The sequence below is a fragment of the Elephas maximus genome, chromosome 6 (assembly GCF_024166365.1).
Source record: "Elephas maximus indicus isolate mEleMax1 chromosome 6, mEleMax1 primary haplotype, whole genome shotgun sequence".
NCBI lineage: Eukaryota > Metazoa > Chordata > Mammalia > Proboscidea > Elephantidae > Elephas > Elephas maximus.
Genome location: NC_064824.1, coordinates 68,747,828 through 68,768,927, shown reverse-complemented (window position 1 = coordinate 68,768,927; position 21,100 = coordinate 68,747,828). Strand labels below are relative to the sequence as shown.

At 40.4% G+C, this 21,100-nt stretch overlaps 1 protein-coding gene across 1 annotated transcript in view; it reads right to left on the bottom strand.

Moving 5' to 3' along the window:
* Positions 1-21,100, bottom strand: part of MYO3B (myosin IIIB) — a 575,113-nt gene that overhangs the window by 113,372 nt on the left and 440,641 nt on the right. The window contains 2 exon segments of the mRNA XM_049887401.1: positions 6,822-6,918; positions 7,893-7,953. Coding sequence (XP_049743358.1) covers positions 6,822-6,918; positions 7,893-7,953 — 158 coding nt within the window.

Here is a 21,100-nt window from a genome sequence, read left to right as displayed (position 1 = left end):
GCACAGTGGTTAAGCACTGGGTTACTAACTGAAAGGTTAGAGGTTCGAACCCACCAGCTGCTCTGTAGGAGAAAGATGTAGCAGTATGCTTCCGTAAAGATTACAGTCTTGGAAACCCTATGGAGCTGGCAATTACATTCCTTCTTTAGGGTTGCTGTGACTTGGAATTGACTCTATGACAATGAGTCTGTTTGTTTTTCCCACCATGTTGGTAGATACCCTAAAAAGCATCTTTAGAGAGCCACAATTTTAGACAGAGGCTCCAGTTGGGGTAAATCCCCACGACTAAAATTTATGTCTTAAGCACTTGTTCTCATCTTCCAAAATTATAAAATGCAAAACAAACAGACCCGAAACCCAGGTCTACTAAGTCTTCTGAGCAAAACAGGAGAAGTGTATGATTAATATAAAAAACCAGTTGCTGTCAGGTTGATTCCGGCTCATGGTAATACCATGTGTGCCAGAGTAAAACTATGGTCCATAGGGTTTTCAATGGCTGATTTTTTGGAAGTGAATTGTTAGGCCTTTCTTCCGAGGCACCTCTGAGTAGACTCAATCTCCAACCTGTTGGTTAGCAGCTTAGTGCGTTAACCACTTATACCCAGGGAGTCCATTCTTAATATAAATGTTGCTAAACTATAAATTAAAATTGGGATTAGAAAACCTGTAATTTCTACTCCTCTTTCTCTTCCTGTCCCTCTGTCCTCATGCCCATAGCCTCAAACTGTATAGCTCCTGATTCTGGTCTTGCCTAAATTCCTTTGCAAAAAGTCAGGACACAATCATTATGGCAGTGACATACATATTAGAGATACTTGCAAATAATCAGATCTGCTGGTTTTAGAGCAATTTTGCCAAGCAGGAAAATATACAGCAGCCAGGCTGGGAAAGGTCATAGAGTATATAATATAGAAATACCATTTAAAGGCAATAATTTGAGAAACTGAGACACTCTGTAGGCTTTTTAAAAGTTTGAAACTCTCCCCTCCTCCCCCTGTACAGCAAAGTTATGAGTAAATGTAACTTTGCTCTTGACGGCTCCCTGAGAACTTGATGAGACCACTTGAGATAAATGAGGAAACTGAGCATGTTCCCAAATCTGCTTTGGAAAATAACAGCTGCAAATACCAAATGTTAGAACTGCATTCGTCTCTTAGGTGACTTATTTTACTTCCTAGCCATATGGCTGACAATATAGTAGGTGCTCACTAAATGGTGAATGAACGAGTATAAAACCACATATGTAGAGTTCACTTTTTCTGATTCAACATAATGTCACGGAAATAGGAAAATGTCTAAAACAGTGGTTCTCAAAGTATGGTCCCCAGATCCACAGCATCACATCATCTGGGAACTTGCCAGAAATGCAAATCCCTCCTCACCTCACACATACACTCAGAAACTCTGGGGTGGGTCTAGCGATCTCTGTATTAACAAGCCCTCTGGGAGATTCTAATACTCTGGGAAGTTTGAGAATCACTGGTCCAAAAAGATCCTTTAACAAGGAGGTGTTTTTTCCACTCAAACGCTAAAGATGACAACTGTATACCTGTCTGTCATTCCTTTACCACCTCACTGAGAAAAGTCCTAAGACTGAGACTTAACCAGCTCTCACTGATTAGTGTTAGTGGTGAATTCCCTGGAACCCAGGCAAGAAGGGAGGATACTCTTAGCCTAAGGGAGCTGAAAAGAGCAGCAGCAGGGATTCAGAACCCCAGGGACTACCCAGAGGTGAAGACACAAGAGTGGCCTCCCAGTCTTGCGTGAAGCTTTCAGTAATGAAATTGGGTAGGGAACAGAGAGGCCCAGTAGCCTCCACTGAGAGTCTGGTTTCCATGTGCTTTCCCAAGAGAGATTATGTGGCCTTTGAGACTTCGTTGTAGGAATATACTCTCCCTGTCAAATGGAAGACATCTGAGCCCTCGATGATCATGGTGGTTGCTGTTCGGCAAGCTGCTTGCAACCCCTTCCAAACACAGGCAGCCAGTGTGAGGTGATTCTGCAGCATGGATCTAAGGCTTAGTCTTGCCTCTTACAGCAACTTCATTTAAAAAAAAAAAAGTTCTTGACCAAATTGAGCTCAATTTCCAGTATTATTACAGGGTGATCACTCATTCCAGTTTGCCCGACACTGTCCCAGCTTTAGCACTCAAAATCCCACGTCCCAGAAAATCTTTCAGTCCTGGGTGAATTGAGATAGTTCATCGCCCACAGTAATAAAAGTTCGAAGGATAAAACATAGCACCAAGTTTGCTTTCTGATAGCTGAACTGCTGCCAAGCTCAACAGAATTTAGTAATGAGCAACAAGAAAAGTAAAGAGCAATAATGAAGGATATGGGATTAAATCAGTAGCTGGGTCAAGGAGAGTGAGTGCAATTTGCTCAGCAGTCATGGGGTGGACAGGTCACATATGATCTGTAATCGGATCACTAAAAGCCAACACTAGATGCTCTCTGGTGGCCCTCCCCCATGCCCTGACACTCTGTACTGCCAACCAGGACTCCCCTGGGCAGCCAGTACCACGCCACTTAATCCTCAGCACGATTACCTCCACACTACAGCTTTACTATGTCCATCTTCAAGACACAGTACAGTTAAAGCTACTCTTAGCAAGTGCAATAACTTTTTGACTTTCACAAAGAAAATATTATTACTTCCTACTAACTATAGACTAGAAGATAATCAAGTGCAGAACTGTCTGAGGTTGTGTATCTGGCACTTAGGTTATTCATAACATAACAGAAAACTTACGGCAGGAACTGAAGGCCCTTGAACAAGCACAGTTCACAAAGCTAAATTAAAGCTGTGTATTTGGTATTTGATGCTAAGAGCACCTAGTATGGTGCTTAAAGTTAGTGCCTCATATGTGTTAGGTTCCTTTTCTTTCTTTTTTATTTTTGTAGGGGATTTCCTCAGATCTCCCACTAAGAACCCATTTCTCTTACTGCGGAAAAATGTTTAAAATCTGTTTTTTTTTTTTTTTTAGACCACAGCAAATAAAAAAAAGAAACAGAGAAGGGGAAGGAAAGTATGCTATAAAAAGTGAGCACATCAATGACAGCAAGAAGCATCAGCTTTGTGTTGAGAGAAAAGAAAGAAAAAATAATGATCAGGCACATTAACGAAAAATCATAGTGGTGTGGGGTCATTTAATTAAGGGTAGGTGGCTCCGTTTCGCAATGGTCTCTCATGATCTCTTGGTACTATGACCCAGTGTGATAGCTGCTGCTAGTGACCATGTCCTAAGACATGAAGAGTAAGAATTGTATTCAGTACATTCAATGTGAAAGGGAATCACGGGTTTAGAACGTTTCAGCTGTCTGGAAATGGCATTCACACAAAATATCGCATTCTTTGATGATGCCTATAGTCTATCCTGAACCCAATAACTGGAGTGATCATTTTAAAATATAACTCATATCATGTCACTCCTCTGCTGCAAATGCTCAGTGGCTCATCATTTCACTAAGACGACATGCTTACCACTCAAGATGTGGAACACAGACCAGCAACACCAGCATCACCTGGGAGCTCATTAGAATTTAGCATCTTGGGGCCTGCCCAGACCTGCTGAATCAGAATCTTTATTTTAACTAGATCCCCAGGGTGTTTCTTATGACACTGAATTTGAAAAGTACTGATGCTGCATGATCTGACTTCTCATTTCCTAACTCTCTCCTGTAGTCCCTGGGTGGTGCAAATGGTTAAGCATTTGGCTAGTAGCTAAAAGGCTGGCAGTTTGAACCCACCAGAGGTGCCTCAGAAGAAAGCCCTGGCAATTTGCTTCTGAAAGGTCATAGTCTTGAAAACCCCATGGAGCGGTTCTATTCTGCATACGTGGGGTCACCATGAGTCAGAACTGATCCAATGAAAACTAACAACCTTATTCTTCCTTGCTCTCTCTGCTCCAGTCACACAGCTATCAGAAAAGAATCTTGGGGCTATATTTTATTCTTCGAGCTTTTAATACTTAGATCTCCCACTAAGAACCCAACCATCTCAATTTGCTATAACTGAAGGGTTTTCTAAATCCAAGACAGTCCCTGGCAAACTGGGATGAGTTAGTAATCCTATAATAATACTATAAGTTGAGCTTCTTTCTGTGCCTCTAGTCTTCCATGCACGCTCTTTCTTTGGAAACCCTGGTGGCATAGTGGTTAAGTGCTACAGCTGCTAACCAAGAGGTCAGCATTTCAAATCCGCCAGGCGCTCCTTGTAAACTCTATGGTGCAGTTCTTCTCTGTCCTATAGGGTTGCTGTGAATCGGAATCGACGCGATGGCAGTGGGTTTTGGGGTTTATTTTCTCCCTCAAAACACTTGGTCCTTCCAACATCAGATACAATTGACTTATTTATTATGCTTGTTTATTGTCTGTCTCTCTCTGCTAGAATGTACCATCCTGAGGACAGGAATTTTTGATGTTTTGTTTACTAGTATATCACAAGTGCCTAGAATAGTGCTACTGAAGTATGATCTGAAGACTGACTCGTTACTGATCCACGAGATTAGTTAAGAAATTTAAAGTGTTTAGAAACTTTTAGATCAATTTGACATTGACACAACATTCAAACGCATGATTGGTTTTCTAGAAATTCACTTTTATTGTATTTCACAAACATATCAGACCAAGCAAATTAGAAATTAAAAATTGGTCCTTCAAAACAGATAGTCTGAGTTCCAGCATTTAGTAGGTGATAACTATTTGCTGAATAAACGAATAAATAAATAAAAGAACAAGTACCCAAATAATATATATGTATTTTTTAATGTAGTAAAATCAGATCTGGTCTGTATATATTCCCTTCAGTCCAATTAAATAATTTAACTGCTGGAATCAGTGGTCAAAGTAATTTGTGTTACTGCAGTCACTGGGTATATAGTGCTTTCCTCTGGTGTAGGAAGAATGAGTCAGGCTCACACGGGCCACTTAGGGACATGTCTTGTCTTAGGATCTTGGCCAAGCGGCTTGAGACAGCCCAGGATTTACACCCATCTTTGCATGCCTGCCCTAGCAGAGCTGTCCTGATTGAGATTTACTCTCTGCCACACTCCACTCCTGCAGACCCTTCTTTAGAACAAAGAAGTTAGTTCTCACTGCAAGTTGGAAGGCAAACTTGTTAGATGTTAGTGTTTTTGTTTTAAACTGGAAGGGTCACAATATTCTCATTCGGCCTTCTACAAAAACATAGGCTGAAACAGTGGATCACTTAAGGCAAATAATTATACACAAAGGTATAACTTGCTAAAACATCTCTTACAAAATATATTCCTGTTTCTGCAACTAATAACTTTGAAAACATAAAGTAAGTAAAAATGGACAACTTTTGTTCTTCAGTTTATCTTTGTGATTTTCTAAGGTCAATGGGAATTTGATTTAAAAATATTCTTCCCTGCCTACACATTCTTTTCCTCTCCCCCCACCCAAAAGAACAACACCAATGAAACAGTTTGGATTACTTTAATTTGTTCCACTGGTTTGCTTATCTATTTGGGGGTGCTAATAGACATCTATTTTTGTTCCAGGATTATAGAAATAATTTTAAAATGTAACAGTAATCACATTAAATGTAAATGGTCTAAACCTCCAATTAGAAGGCAGAAATTGTCTATGTGGATAGAGAAGAATGCCAACCAAAATCTTGTATAATAGGTTCTGCTCCATCATACTATCCGTTCTCTCTATTATTCTCTTCCTTGCATTACTCCTAGCCCCATCTTGTGGCCTTATCCCAAATATTATCTGACTGTAGGGAAAGTATTCCCTTTGACAGGTTTATCATTTCCTACATATTCCTTTAAAAGGTTCTGCTTTAATGGACTCATCCTCTCTTGTCTCCCTTCAAGAGTTTAAGTTCCATACAGAATGAAAGTCATAACACATTTATTATGCATTTCTACTCCATATTGTACTACTTTGTCATTGAAAAACAAGCTAAGGGGAAATATGGGGGGACCTGAGAAATAGCATATTTCAGAAAAACAGATGATGCTGTCATTAATTTTAAGATTAGTATTTTAAATTGAAAAGATTCCTCTCCTTGGAATGGCCCACATTGCCCCCAGTATCTTCTAGTTCATAAATATTTCTTCCAATTTTTTTCCCAATCTTCCAGAAGTACTGATTATAGCCACACAAAAGTCTGAACACTGACTTTTATCATATTCTGTAAGCAAAGAATGTAGAAAAGGGGCCAGAATTGGCTATTTCCTAAAGGAGTGTGGCAATATGGTGGTATTCCAGATGAAAGAATGGCCATGTTGCCAACACCCTAGGGCAGAATTGCTATCTAAATGAATATTCTCTACCAACCCCTAGATTCTGACCCCGAATAATACTTATAATAACCAGTGTTATAAGAAAAGTTAAGGGAACGGAGGAGGGAGTCATTGTGGACCTTGTAAAATGGGGAGAATTCTGATGAGTCAACAGGGAGGAAAAACATTTGTAGCAGAGGGAGCAGCACAGACAAGGTCACATGTTTATCAGCTGTTTATCTTTTCTTTTACAAAACAAAGTTTTGAAACAATTTTCTAATTTGAGATTCTTACAACGAAGGGAGAAACATGGCCTTTGATATTCATTTTCCTCCCACAGAAAAGCAAACTTAGAAGGCATGGGTAGGCAGTAAACTGCACCTTTAAGACAAGTTTTGCTTCTAGACCTGTGGCTTCCCAAACGTGAACTTTTTGTTAGCATTGGATCATATTACTATCTGATTGAGTCCTGCTTTCTAGATAGCCCTGCCAGAACCACTCATTAAAAAGTACACAAACATGCAAACGGTAGAAGCATCATGCAATTCAAAATGTTCTTCTTACCAGGTTTTGGAGAGGCTCCCCAGGGACTCTGGCCTTGGTGATCAGGAGCAGCATGGCATGTCCGAGATGACATTGAATCAGTCTCACAAACTGAGTGCTTCAGAAAGTCCCCACCAAAAGAGAAGCATTATTTTTTATCTCCTGATGAAGCAGCCTTAAGGGTATACCCAAAACCCACTGCCGTCGAGTCGATTCCGACTCATAATTTAACTGAGGACAAAGACCCTTAACCCTGATTGTAGGGGTACAAGCTAAGTATATTGAATTCATGTTGTAAGCTGCGGCTGTCTTGCATTAGAATTAAGTGGAGGTTCTCTCCTTGGGGCAATTAGGAGCAAAGTCGCCACATCTTTTGCTTCATTCATTTTTATCTCTTCCTCTGAACACAACCTAGCTCCCTCTTAAATTAATTAGCACTGGAATATAAAAACATCTATATGCCGATTTTCTCCTATACTTAAGTTTGATCTTTAAGAAAGAAAAAAAGAAAACGTATAGGAAGGTATTAATCTACTTAACATTTCTAAGTACATCATCCAAAGGATTTTGTTTTTTTTAATCTTACATATGCTCAGCAGAGTTACTGGCAAAAACTGTACATTTTCTTCATTTCATCCTTTCAACATCAAATAGTAGGCAGCAAAAATTGGATCAGACTTCAAAGCCTGCTGTGGGCTCCAAGTCACAGAGAGACGCCTCCATTTCACATATTGAATTCGAGCAGGATATCAAAGTGCTACCAAAGAACCTCGGGTCCTTACTCAGAAAGAGGCTCTAACATCTGTAGAGAGTGGAGTGCACAGACAAATCACCTCAGGGAGCAGCTAGCATTTATTCTCAGCAGCAAATTTCCAGGCTTTTGATTCTCTGTTCACTGTACCTCCCTGTCTCTCTGCTGAACCAAAGTTCTTTAGCAAGCTGGGCTTTCGTCTCAAAGGCTTCAAAATATCACTAACAGTGTCCTGTTTGGGTGGCCTGACCAAGGAGCCACAGACAGGTTTCGTGCCCATGGACTCCAACGGGTCTGAAGTAAGGGGACGCGGTTACTTTGGAATCAAGATATCTAGGTACCTTATTTGCCTGTCTTGCGAAGACATCACGCCCTGTTGGAGAGCTCTGAGCTTGCCAATGCCTGAAAAGAAAAATAAAAAGTTTTAAAAGGCTTGATTTGAAAAAGACCATTAAAAAATAAATAAATAAAGAAGATTGCTTTCCTCCAAAAATGTATCTGAATGCACTCTTCAATTAAACTTACACTGTTAGTTTCCTTAGGTGTTGTTCCTTTCCTTGGTTAAAAGGACGGGGAAAAAAAGCAAAAAACCAAACCCATTGTCGTTCAGTTGATTCCGACTCATAGTGACCCTATTGGACAGAGTAGAACTGTCCCATATGGCTTCCAAAGCTATAAATCTTTACAGAAGCAGGCTACCACCTCTTTCTCCTGTGGAATGGCTGGTGGGCTCAGACTGCTGATCTTTTAATTAGCAGCCAAGCACTTAACCACTGTGCCACCAGGGCTCCTCTGGTTCAAAGAATAAGATGAACTAAAAGAAATGCATCCTACCAGCTGTTTCGGGCTAAAGCGCAGGGCTGCTAGCCAAAAGGCTGGTGGTGGTTCGAACCTACCAACAGCTCCATGACAGAAAAGACCTGATGATCTGCTCCTATAAAGATTTACAGCCTATAAAACCCTATGGGACAGTTCTACTCTGTCCTATAGGGTCACTATAAGTCAAAATTGACACGTTGATAAATAATAATAGGTGCTCCTCCTCCATGCTACAGAACATCCAAAGTCAGCCTGAGACCCTAAGACCCAAGACACTGCCCCCTTTAAAGCTGTGTGATCGAACGTGGTTTAGTGAGCATTACTGGGCTTTCACAAACTATGCCAGAAGCTAACCCAATTGATGTTAAGGCTGCACTACTCACACAGCACATTCGTTACATTAATTGTTAAATAATTTAAAATGGATTTTGTAGTCAAATAAGATTGGAAAATGCTAAGTTATACATAGTTGAAGAGGTTTCTTGACTACAGGAATCCTTTTTTACAATCACAGTATGTATTTATAGACCTACAAGGTGGGAGGCTGCTGCTATGATACTGAACGGATTTCAGCAGTGCTTCCAAACTTTTTTTTCCAAACTAGGAAGAACGGCTTGGTGATCTAAAATTCCAAATATCAATGAAAACCCTATGGATCACACTGATGACTGGGATGGAGCAGAGCCAGGCGGTGTTTTGTTCTGTTGTACATGGGGTTGCCACGAGTCAGGGACCTACTTGATTGGCAGAAACAAGGTGGGGTGGGAGCGGGGGCGGGGGGAGCGCCCTGTAGGGTTTCCTAATTTGACCAAAAACTTTTTAAAAAGCAATAACCTATTTACATATGTTAGAATATGAATGTTTCATAGAACTATGTTTGGACAAAACAATTCTGCCGGGTCCCTAATTTCTAGCAATTGGAACACACTGTATAGAAATGTGATAATTATAACACATTGCTGAAATAGGAGCCAGCTATTACAATGCCTCTCAGATAGAACTCAGCAGATTGGAAGCATTGACTAACCAAAAAACCAAACCCACTGCTGTTGAGTCGATTCCGACTCATAGAGACCCTATAGGACAGAGTAGAACTGCCCTGTAGAGTTTCCAAGGAGCGCCTGGTGGAGTCGAACTGCCGACCTTTTGGTTAGCAGCCATAGCACTTAACCACTATGCCACCAGGGTTTCCACCAAGCATTGACCAGAGGGCAGGAAATCTGGGTTCTAGCCACTGCCTTCATATCCTGATCACAACAAACAAACAAAACAAAACAAAACACGGCTTTGAGTAAACATCTACAGTGTCTGGGTTCTAGTTTTCTTTATCTATAAAATGAGGGGATTGAGATAAATTACTATTTTTAAGGTCTCTTCTAGTTCTACATTAATAATCTCATTCTTTATTTAATCTGACAAATTCATTTCAATATATGTGAATAATTCATAGATACCCAGCCCACCCAGTGCCGTTGAGTCGATTCCGACTCATAGCAACCCTATAGGACAGAGTGGAACTGCCTCATAGAGTTTCCAAGGAGCACTTGGTGGATTTGAACTGCTGACCCGTTGGTTAGCAGCCATAGCACTTAACCACTACGCAGATAAATAGTACCTTCAAAATGCCTCTGTTTATAGTAGATTACAGGCTATATATTTATTTTTTAAATATCACATCAGAACCTGGGGGGAGAAGGCTATAATTATGTATTTACTTGTGTGTATATTTGTTTATCATATGCTTCCCCAACCGAATGTAAGCTCCACAGAAGCAGACACCGGACCTGCTCTATTTCTTACTCTCTATCAGCACCTAACCCATTGCCTGGTACAGAACCAAACCCAAGGCCGTCGAGTTGATTCCAACTCATAGCGACCCTGTAGGACAGAGTTGAACTGCCCCATAGAGTTTCCAAGAAGCGCTGGCGGATTTGAACTGCTGACCTCTTGGTTAGCAGCTGTAGCACTTAACCACTATGCCACCAGGGTTTCCTGGTACAGAACAGGTGCTCAGTAATTGCTAGACATGTCAAATGAACAAAACTATGACTAGTGAATCCCCAAAATATGGGGCCATGAAGAGCAGTAAAAATGTCTTTAATATTAGAATAAAATTAAATAGCATTTGTACAACACTTGATATATTTTTAAATATTTAATATTCAGAACCACTTGAGCTAGGTAAAAAAAAAATTTTTTTTCTTTTTTTTTTTTTTTTATCATGTAACCGAAGAAACTGAGGCCCTGAGAGATTAAGGGATTTGTCCAGGTTTCAGGGCATATACCTGGTAGGGTTAGGGCACTAACCCATGCTTGCCTGGGCTCTAAATTCTCTGCTCTTCCTCTGAACTGTGATGCCTTCCAAGGGACTCACTCCTGTGCAGCTTAGGCAAGTCCCAGTGGCTGTGGGACCCCTATAGGGAGAGTGACTCTGAGGTCCTCTAGGAGTCCTGGAGAGCTTTTGAGAAAATCTAGGAAGAGAGTTTGGCTGCTGAACTACTGCCAGATCCCCCATTTCTGCCTTTCTGCTCCTATAAAGAAATGATCCTCTGGAGAACTCCTCTAGTTTACACTGCTCTCCAGGATCCAAAGGTCCATGCAGACACTGCTAACTCTCCCCAACGGACGGATGGAGGGGTAGGCTCATCGCTTTGACTCCCTCCTCATTCAAGGAGAAAGACTCTAAACCAGCTCAGATAATGTATTTGTGTGTTACTCAGAGTAACAAAAGGAGTGTGTGTCTACAAACAAATAGATTAAAAAGCACTTGATTAGACAAAATTAATTAGGTTTCTTTACTGAGAGACTTTTCAGAATCTTTAATTTAATAACATGTACTATGAGACTTCAAGAATGGGGCACATTTCCCAGACTTTATCCTCTCCTAGAGCATCTTGGGGGATTACTGGTTCTTAGAATACACCTCAAGGAACACTGATCTGAGCAGTCCTCAGTCAATATTCTTCAAAAATCTAACTGCCTCAATTCCTTTGCAGCAATTTCATCAGATATACTGTCATTTGCTTCAGAGACATGAGACTGCCAGCAAGAGGATAAAGTTCTGCAACCCATAGCAGCAAAACAAGGACAAGCACAATAGTAACCAACAGCCAGTGCTTACTGCAGCATGCAGTCCACCAGGAACTGGCAAAGCAGAGATCCATGGTTATCTCCTGTAATACTTCCAATGACCATGTGGGTTGCTTCTAATTTTATACCTGTTTTACAGATGAGGAAAATAAAGACCAGAAGGCTAATGACTTGCTTACAACTGTAACTAGTAAACAGTGCAGCATAAGACTTGCCAACTACAGAAAAGGAGACTCCAAAGGGAAATTATTGATTTAGGCAAGGATATCAGTTGTTGACAAAACCATTAGACAAACAGGTGATGGGGAACAAGATATTTATATGGTCCCAATGTACCAGATTCCTTCGTTCAGGACACAGGAGAGCAATGTAACCGTACACTGCAGGAATCTGAGTGTCACCACCTAATCCAGTGCTCAGTTTTAGCACCACTAATGCTGAGATATGAATCGGAATCAACTTGATGGCAACGGTTTAACGGGTAATGCTGAGATGATATTGTCTTATGGATGTGAGGTAACATGAAGTTTTTTTTTTTTTAATTTTTATTTTGATCTAAAACACAACTTGAATCAAGGCTTTAGATCTAATTTACAGTTCACACAAAACACAGGGAATAGAGAGACGAACTGAATAAGATCACAAGTAAGCAGGCAAATGAATACAGAAAATGAGCTATTCTGTGGATTAGTTAGGAGTTAAGCACTTGGCTGCTAACCAAAAGGTTCGAACTCACCCAGTGGCTCTGCTGGAGAAAGACCTGGCAATCTGCTTCCATAAAGATTATGGCCTAGGATACCCAATGGGGCAGTTCTACCCTGTCCTATAGGGCCGCTATGAACTGGAACAGAATCGATGGCACCTAACAACAACACAATGACATGGATTAATTGGTCTAATCTCTTAAAAAGTCAGTGTCATTGGCGAAATGGACACGAAAAGAGAGAGTGGAGGGCGAGAGCGGGCTGTCTCATTAAGGGGAGAGTAATTGGGAGTGTGCAGCAAGGTGTATATGGGTTTTTGTGTGAAAGACTGACTTGATTTGTAAACTTTCACTTAAAGCACAATAAAAAATATTTTAAAAAAAAGTGTCATGAGAAGAGGGGACCGTTCTATATTAAAAAGGGCTTGAGGATATAACAACTTGATGCAATGTAATGTCCTGGATTGGATCCTGGATTAGACAAACAGGTGTAAAGGACATTCTTAGAACAACTAGTGGAATTTGGATATGGATTAGTATTAGACGATATTAAGAAATTGTTAATTTTCAAAGTGTGATATTATTTTGCATCTATAGGAAAATCTTTAAGACTCTGTTAGGAATCACATGTGATGAACCAGTTATCAATGGGGGGTGAATAGGAGGTAGTTGTCTCTTTACATGATTCACTGCATATTTCTAGAATTCGCTCATTCACTAGCCTATCAAAAGCAAGAACTAAAGTCTCAAGCAGATTGCCTCCAGGGCTTGGCCACTCAGCTGCCTCCCTGCAGTCAGTTCACTGAACAGTGTCTTCTGAGAGGGAAACTCTCACTCTCCGTTGAGAACCCTTCTGCTGGGCATCTGTCCTGAAAAAGCTCCAAAACAAAACTAATGTGTAATTTCTTCTTTTTAAGCCCTGATTCCACTGTGACTAGATGAGAGGGTGGGAGGAAGGCCGAATCCTGCATAGATGGCTGCTGAGAATGGCCCACACCTCTCTTCTGCAGTAAGGATCCATGAGGCCAGCTGGCTCTATTGTGCTGGGCTGACCTCACTGAGGTCTAGAGTCTGGGCCTCAGCATTGTAGACTCCAAAACTCAATTTCCCAGTTCATTGTGGGGGGAGGGGAGGGAGATGACTTTCTTCAAGAACTGAGTTGCAATAACCAAACTCAGTCAGGTATTTAAAGCCAGATGCCAGTGCATGATTTTATAATGGGTAGTGTAATTTTTTTTTTTACTGTAATTTAGATTATTCCTCTTAATACTGGTTAATATACTCCAGAGACCAAATTACACATTAGAATTAGAGTAAAGGAAGCAGGGTGCTCTTTAAGGATGTTTCAGATCAATCAAGCTTGTATTGTAACTGACCTTTTTCTACTTTAGGGTTAGAACCAGTAATCTCTTTCCTGGACCAGAAATAGGACACACGGATACATGTTGTTCTCCATTTTCTACGTTTCATTCAAATCATTCAATTTCATTTTGCAGTTTTCAGTAACTTTAAAAAAAGTTTTTGTAAAATTATGGCATATCTTTTATCAGTTAAAATTTAGAGTGGCTGATAGACAAACTGAGTCATCCACGCTTGAAAGTATGTTCTAATTTCAAAACAACATAGGTTGCAACTAATTCATTGTGGGTTGGATTGGTTTTTGTTAGTTTTCTACTGTCTCTAGGTCTGGGAATAGTTCTCATTCTTGGGGAGCCCTGGTGGCACAGTGGTTAAGAGCTCCAATGGTAACCAAAAGGTCAGCAGTTCAAATTCACCAGCTGCTCCTTGGAAACCCTATGGGGCAATTCTACTTTGTCCTACAGGGTTGATATGAATTGGAATTGATAGCAATGGATTTGGTTTTGGTTTTTCTCATTCTTGGGGTTACAAAAGCTTGCCTTACTTGGTAGACCTGGAAGAAAGGCTAATCAGCATAACCAAGCACACCCCTTACCATGTAGGTCAGGTGTCAGCTCCTCTGAAAAGCCTATCCTGTCTCCCGCCACCATCACCTCTTCTACTCTAGGCAGTCAGAGGCTCCCTGGTGTCCTCACACAGTATATTGTGCACAGCCACACTGAAACTTGGCTCTGTACCTGGTGATTCATCTCCACCCACACTAAAAGTGAGCTTCATGAGGATATTTAAGGTGTTATCTTTTTTTTATTTTTTACAGTGTAAGTAATGTATCATCAGATATTCTATGCATACAGTTATGTGTATTTATTTAATTATTTCCCCAGGATAAATCTTAGATGTAAAATTGCTGAGTCAAAGAGTAAGCATATTTTTTTTGCCAATCTTAAGGCTTTGAATTATGTCATCAAATTCTCCTCTAAAAAGCAAAAAAGTCAACACTCATAGCCACAAAAGTATGAAAGGATCCATTTTCTATCATATCACTAGTGCTGGGTATTAATCAGTCTTTTCCATCTTTGCTGATCTCTCTGTACTAATTATTCTTTTAATTGGCATTTCTTGATTTTTGGAGAAGGAAAACATTATTCTTGGATTTTATTGTATGCTATGAAGGAAACAGAAACAGAGCACAGGAGAAGCAAAAACAAATAATAATGAAAAATAAAATTGTCATTATTCCAGAGGAAAAAAGTTAGCAAGAAGGAAGGATCACAGCATTTGTGAGTTTTTTTTTTTTTTTTCTCTTTAAGTTTGGGCACTTGGAAACATTTTGAACAATTTTGAAGGCATACCCCATCCCATCTCCAATCACTTTCATTGCTGAATGAGTTGAATATACAAGTTATACTTAAACATAGATATTTGTTTGCCGTGAAACATATAATTATTTTAAGTTTTAGAACATGGCTCAAGGACAAAGTCATCAAAACAGCTCAAAAAGGCAAAAGGCTGATGAATGTTTCATAATCCATTGCTCTAAATTCACACTAGTTAGAGTTATGTACTCATACTAATTTCCCAAATCCCTCAGAGCCCTTTAAATTTGATCATATTTGTTTTCCTCATTGCTTTTCCCCAACCTGTGAGCCCATACAGTCTTAATTTGCCACTTATTGTACTCTTGTTGCTATTTTCGCTTCTCTTTCACTACTTGATGCAGGCAGCTATCACTATAAAAGTCTAAGGTAGGAGCAGAAAGCTTTTCTTTGTTCTACTGACAATGCCTGCCTTGGTGGAAAAAAAGGACACACTCAACTGAGAATTTACCCATAATGCTTCCTTTAATTCTTTGTCAGCAACCAAGGAAGCCAAGAGAAAATGTGGCCTCAAGCCTGGGGATGGAATCAAAGATGTAATGGTGAGGAAAAGCATGGTGACCCAAAGGAATGGGCGACTGTGGGCTGAGGGCTACAGCACAGCCAGAAACAGTAGAACAACGTTCTGCATGAAACTAGGTGGAATTAAGTTGTGTGCTCTGGGTGATGGTGATGGAAGCTGCTTACTTGTGCCAGGCATTGTGCTAAGGGCTTAAGTGGTATCATCTCATTAAATTCTCACATCAGCCCTAGGAGCATAGGTCCTATGAGTGTCCCCATTTCAGATGAGGAAGTGAAACTTGGGCTGTTTGAATAATTTGCCCAAGGTCATATCCCAGGGAGAGTCTAGAGACAAACCCAAAGCTGGTTGGCACATAGCCTGTGCTCTCAGCCTCCAGAGCCATTTTGTTATTAGAATTTCCAGATAGTAACACAATTGTTTTTGGGGGGTCTTAATGAATGACCAGTGGGGTAACTAATACTTTGTTTTAGAAAACTTGTTGGGAGGCAGATTAAGTTAAGCCTGACTGTACCTGGTGGCACCCTTGGCCCCTGCCCTGCCCTTTTATTTACCTGTGTCTATGAACTAATATTAAAATTATATATACTTGTATCACACTCAAAGCTCTAATTTGGTGTAAGTCTTCTTGAAATTATACTACAAGAACAATGTTTATTAAGTGTGCAGTATAAGGTCCTCAGTAGCTTCCCAGACATTGGTCATTCATTCCAAAAATGTTTACCAAGCACCTTTAATTTGTCTCTTACTGTTACGCACATTGGGGATACAGTCTCGAACAAGGAGAACTAAGATTCCTGTGCTCGTAGAGCATAACTCTAGTGCGGGAGGCAGACAACAAACAAAACAAACAAGTAAAATATAGCACACTTAGTAGAGGTAAGTACTAAAGATGAAAATTAAAGCAAGGAAGGCAGATAGGAAGTATTGGAGGCAGGGTGTGCAATTTCAGACTGGGTGACTACAGAAGGTGACATTTGAGTAAAGACCTTAGTAAATATCTTTTTAGGAATTGACATCTTTGAATATGCTTTCAATCAGAAGCTCCTATGAAGCAAACAATGTCTGTGTTATGGCACGTAGAGGTCAGAGGCGTTACAAACACTTGGGAAAGATTTAGCAATATGCTTCACGATATACAGTCATGATATAGATATACTGTACATACCAAAAAAACCAAACCAAACCCATTGCCATCGAGTTGATTCCATCTCATAGAGACCCTGTAAGACAGAGCAGAACTGCCCCATAGGGTTTCCAAGGCTGTAATCTTCACGGAAGTAGGCTGCCACAACTTTCTCCCATGGAGCTGCTGGTGGGTTCAAACTGCTGACCTTTTGGTCAGCAGCCAACTGCTTAACCACTGTACTACCAGGGCGCCTATTCGTACACATTCATGCTGTATTAGTTTCAAAGCACTTGGGCTAAGGATGTCTGATAATATACAGGACACTCAGTTAAATTTGAATTCCAGATAAATAACAAATCATTTTTTTAGTATAAATACTTTTAAATCCTATACAGGACGTACTTATACTAAAGAAATGATTTGTTGTTTATCTAAAATTCAAATTTAACTGGGCATCCCGCATTCTTATTTACTAAATCTGGCAAACCTAACTTGGGCAAATCAGTACCTCAACTGCTTCATCAGCAAAATATGACAAAAGACACCTTAGGACCCGGGGGAAAATGATTACATCTGTTTTTCAGGAAGGACAAAATAAAAATATAGAATAATGGGATTTTGAAAGGATTCTGTTAAGAGATATACACATGGTCAGAAGTTAGAAACAAAGTACATACTTAGCAAGGTGTTATAACAAAATAAACCCCCGTTGTCATCAAGTCAGTTCTGCCTCCCGGTGACCCTATGTGCGTCAGAGTAGAAAACTGTGCTCCATAGGGCTATCAATTACAGGGTTTTTGGAAAGGCCTTTCTTCTGAGGTGCCTCTGGGTGGATCTGAACCACTAACCTTTTGGTTAGCAGCAAAGCATGTTAACAATTTGCACCACCCAGGGAATCCTAAGGTGTACTTGCTGTTTATAATTTTGTACTTTTTTTTTTATTGTGCTTTAGATAAAGGTTTACAGAGCAAATTAGTTTCTCATTAAACAAGTAGTACACATATTGTTTTGTGACATTGGTTGCCAACTCCATGACATGTCAACACTGTCCTCTTCTCAACCTTGGGCTCCCCACTTCCATTCATCCAGTTTTCTTGTCCACTCCTGCCTTCTCATCCTCACCCCTGGCCTGGTATGCCCATTTAGTCCTGTATACGTGGTTGAGCTACATGTAATATTGTTTGTTTTATGGTCCTGTCTAATCTTTGGCTAAAGGGTGAACTTCAGGAGTGACTTCAGTACTGAGTTAAAAGTACGTCCAGGGGCCATACTCTTGGGGTTTCTTCAGTCTCTGTCAGGTCAGTAAGTCTGGTCTTTTTTTGTGAGTTAGAATTTTGTTCTATATTTTTCTCCAGCTCTGACTGGGACCCTCTATTAAGATCCCTGTCAGAGCTGTAGGCAGTGGTAGCCAGGCACCATGTAGTTGTACTGGAGTCAGTCTAGTGGAGGCTGTGGTTGTGGTCCATTAGTCCTTTGGACTAATCTCTCCCTTGTATCTTCGGTTTTCTTCATTCTCCCTTGCTCCAGATAGGATAGGACCAGTGGAGTATCTTAGATGGCTGCTCACAAGCTTTTAAGACTCCAGATGCTACTCACCAAAGTAGAATGTAGAACATTTTCTTTATAAACTATGTTATGCCAATTGAGCTAGATGTCCACTGAGACTATGGTCCCCAGCCCTCAGCTCAGTTAATTCGGTCCTTCAGGAAGTTTGGATGTGTCTATGAAGCTTCCATGACTTTGCCTTAGTAAAGTTATGCTCACCTCCCCAGTATTATATACTGTTTTACCCTTCACCAAAAGTACCACTTATCTATTATTATAATTTTGTACTTCTGAAAGGCAAATCCATGAACATGCAAACTTCAAGGCTGACAGAAGGGAGAATGATAATGACATATCTGGAGTGGCTCCTTTTCTATAACCTCTGCCTTTCCTTTGGTTGGCTTGAGCTACTTTTTTTTTTTTTTTTAATAATTTTTATTGTGCATTAAGTGAAAGTTTACAAATCAAGTCAGTCTCTCACACAAAAACCCATATACACCTTGCTACACACTCGCAATTACTCTCCCCCTAATGAGATAGCCTGCACTCTCCCTCCACTCTCTCTTTTCGTGTCCTTTTTGCCAGCTTCTAACCCCTCCACCCTCTCATCTCCCCTCTAGGCAGGAGATGCCAACATAGTCTCAAGTGTCCACCTGATTCAAAAAGCTCATTCCTCACCAGCATCCCTCTCCAACCCATTGTCCAGGCCAAGCCATGTCTGAAGAGTTGGCTTTGGGAATGGTTCCTGTCCTGGGCCAACAGAAGGTCTGGAGGCCATGACCACTGGGGTCCTTTCAGTCTCAGTCAGACCATTAAGTCTGGTCTTATGAGAATTTGGGGTCTGCATCCCACTGCTCTCCTGCTCCCTCAGGGGTTCTCTGTTGTGTTCCCTGTCAGGGCAGTCATCGGTTGTAGCAGGGCACCATCCAGTTCTTCTGGTCGGGTTGAGCTACTTTTGAGTAGGGTTGGCACGATGTGAAAAATGTAACCAATGACACTGATCTGTACATGTATAAATTGTTGAATGGGTATATGTTTTATTGTATATATTTTCAACAAAAAAAAAAAGAGTGAATTAGGTGCGGGCATAAACTTTTGGAGGTTAGAAAATCTTCGGGGACCATTTAGTACATCTTTTTCATGCTATAACTGGGGAAACTAACATGACTTTTCCAAGTGAGTCAGAGGAAGAAACAGGTCTACCACCCTGGGTCTTTTCACCACCGCACCCCAAGGGATAAGATTTAGCCTAGTTTTCCTCTTTTTATTCTGAAAGCCCAGTGTTCAGTAGGGGGAAAGAGGAGCAAAAAGCCCTGGAATGAAGTACATAATGTGCATGGCACTAAGTGTAAGGGAGGGGGTGTGAGGAGAGGGAGGGACCTCTTGGGGAATTTAAAAAGTCTGTGTGCAGAGGGTGGTGACTAGCCAGCAATGTCACCACAGAGAAGCTTGGTGACAGACACTGAGCAGTGCAATGATGATGCAAGTAGACATTTAGGTATGGATGGAGATGGGTCAGGAATCTAAATACAAAGTGGCAGATGAACTTTTCTAACTAAAGGACAGGAAGTAGTACTGACTTGATGTTTTCATTTTTACTTTTCAATTTGACTAAGTTTCAGACTTATAGAAAAGATATAGGAATAGTATAAAGAATTCTGTATACCCTTCACTAAAAACCAAGCCAAAACTAAACCCATTGCCATCGAGTTCATTTCGATTCATAGCGGCCTTACAGAACACAGTAGAACTGCCCCATAGGGTTTCCAAGGCTGTAATCTTTAAGGAAGCAGACTGCCACATCTTCCTCCTACAGAGCAGGTCGTGGGTTCAAACCGCTGACCTTTTTTTTAGTTAGCAGCCGAACACTTAACCACTGCACCAACAGGGCTCCTAGACCCCTCACTAGTATATTAATATTACTAACACAACAGGTGCTGTGGAATCGACTCTAACTCATAGTGACCTGCGCTTCACAGGGCTTTCAATGGCTGCTTTTTTTGAAGTAGACCAGGCCTTTCTTCCAAGGCACCTCTGCGTGGACTAGAACCTCCAACCTTTCATTTAGTAGCTGGTACATTAACAATTTGCACCACACAGGGACTTCACTAATATTATTAGCTAATTAACTTTAGCATTTTACTACATTTGTTTTGTTCTATCTCTTTCTCTTCCTCCCTCCTTCCATCCCTCTGTCTTCCTGTCTCCAGATATACACATATACACATAAAATTTTAAAAAATTTTTTATTGAGCATTAAGTGAAAATTTGCAAATCAAGTCAGTCTCTCATACAAAAATTTATATACATCTTCCTACAGACTGCTAATTGCTCTCCCCACAATGAGACAGCACACTCCCTCCCTCCACTCTCTATTTTCACATACACATATACTTTTTTCTGAACTATTTGAGAGTCAGTTGAAACCTGGTGCCCCTTTATCCCTAAATATTTCAGTGTGTACTTCTTAAAAACATGTGCATTCTCTTACATGCCCATGGTACAATGATCAAAATTAGGAAATTAATAATATCCAATCTCTAGATTGCATTCATGTTTTGCCAGTTATCCCAAACATCTTCTATAGCAAAAAAGTCCTGGATCATATGCTGCATTCAGTTGTCATATCTCTTTAGTCTCCTTTAATCTAGAACAGTTCTCCAGGCTTTTTTTTTTTTTTTTTAAGCCTACAAGCCAGTTATTTTGTAAAATGTACCTCAGTTTGGATTTGTTTGCTGACTCCTTGTCATTACATTCAGATTATGTACATTTGTCAGGAAACCCACAACAGATAGGTGTGTTCTTCTCAATGCATCATATCAGGAGGCACATGCTGTTAATTTGACCCATTTCTGATGATACTAACTTTCATCACTTGGTTAAGGTGGTGTCTGCCAGGTTTCTCCACTGTCCCTTTGTAATTGGTAAGTGTCTTATGGGGATTTACTTTGAGATTGTACAAATATCTTCTTACTCCTCAACTTTCACTTCCTAGTTTAGCATTCTCT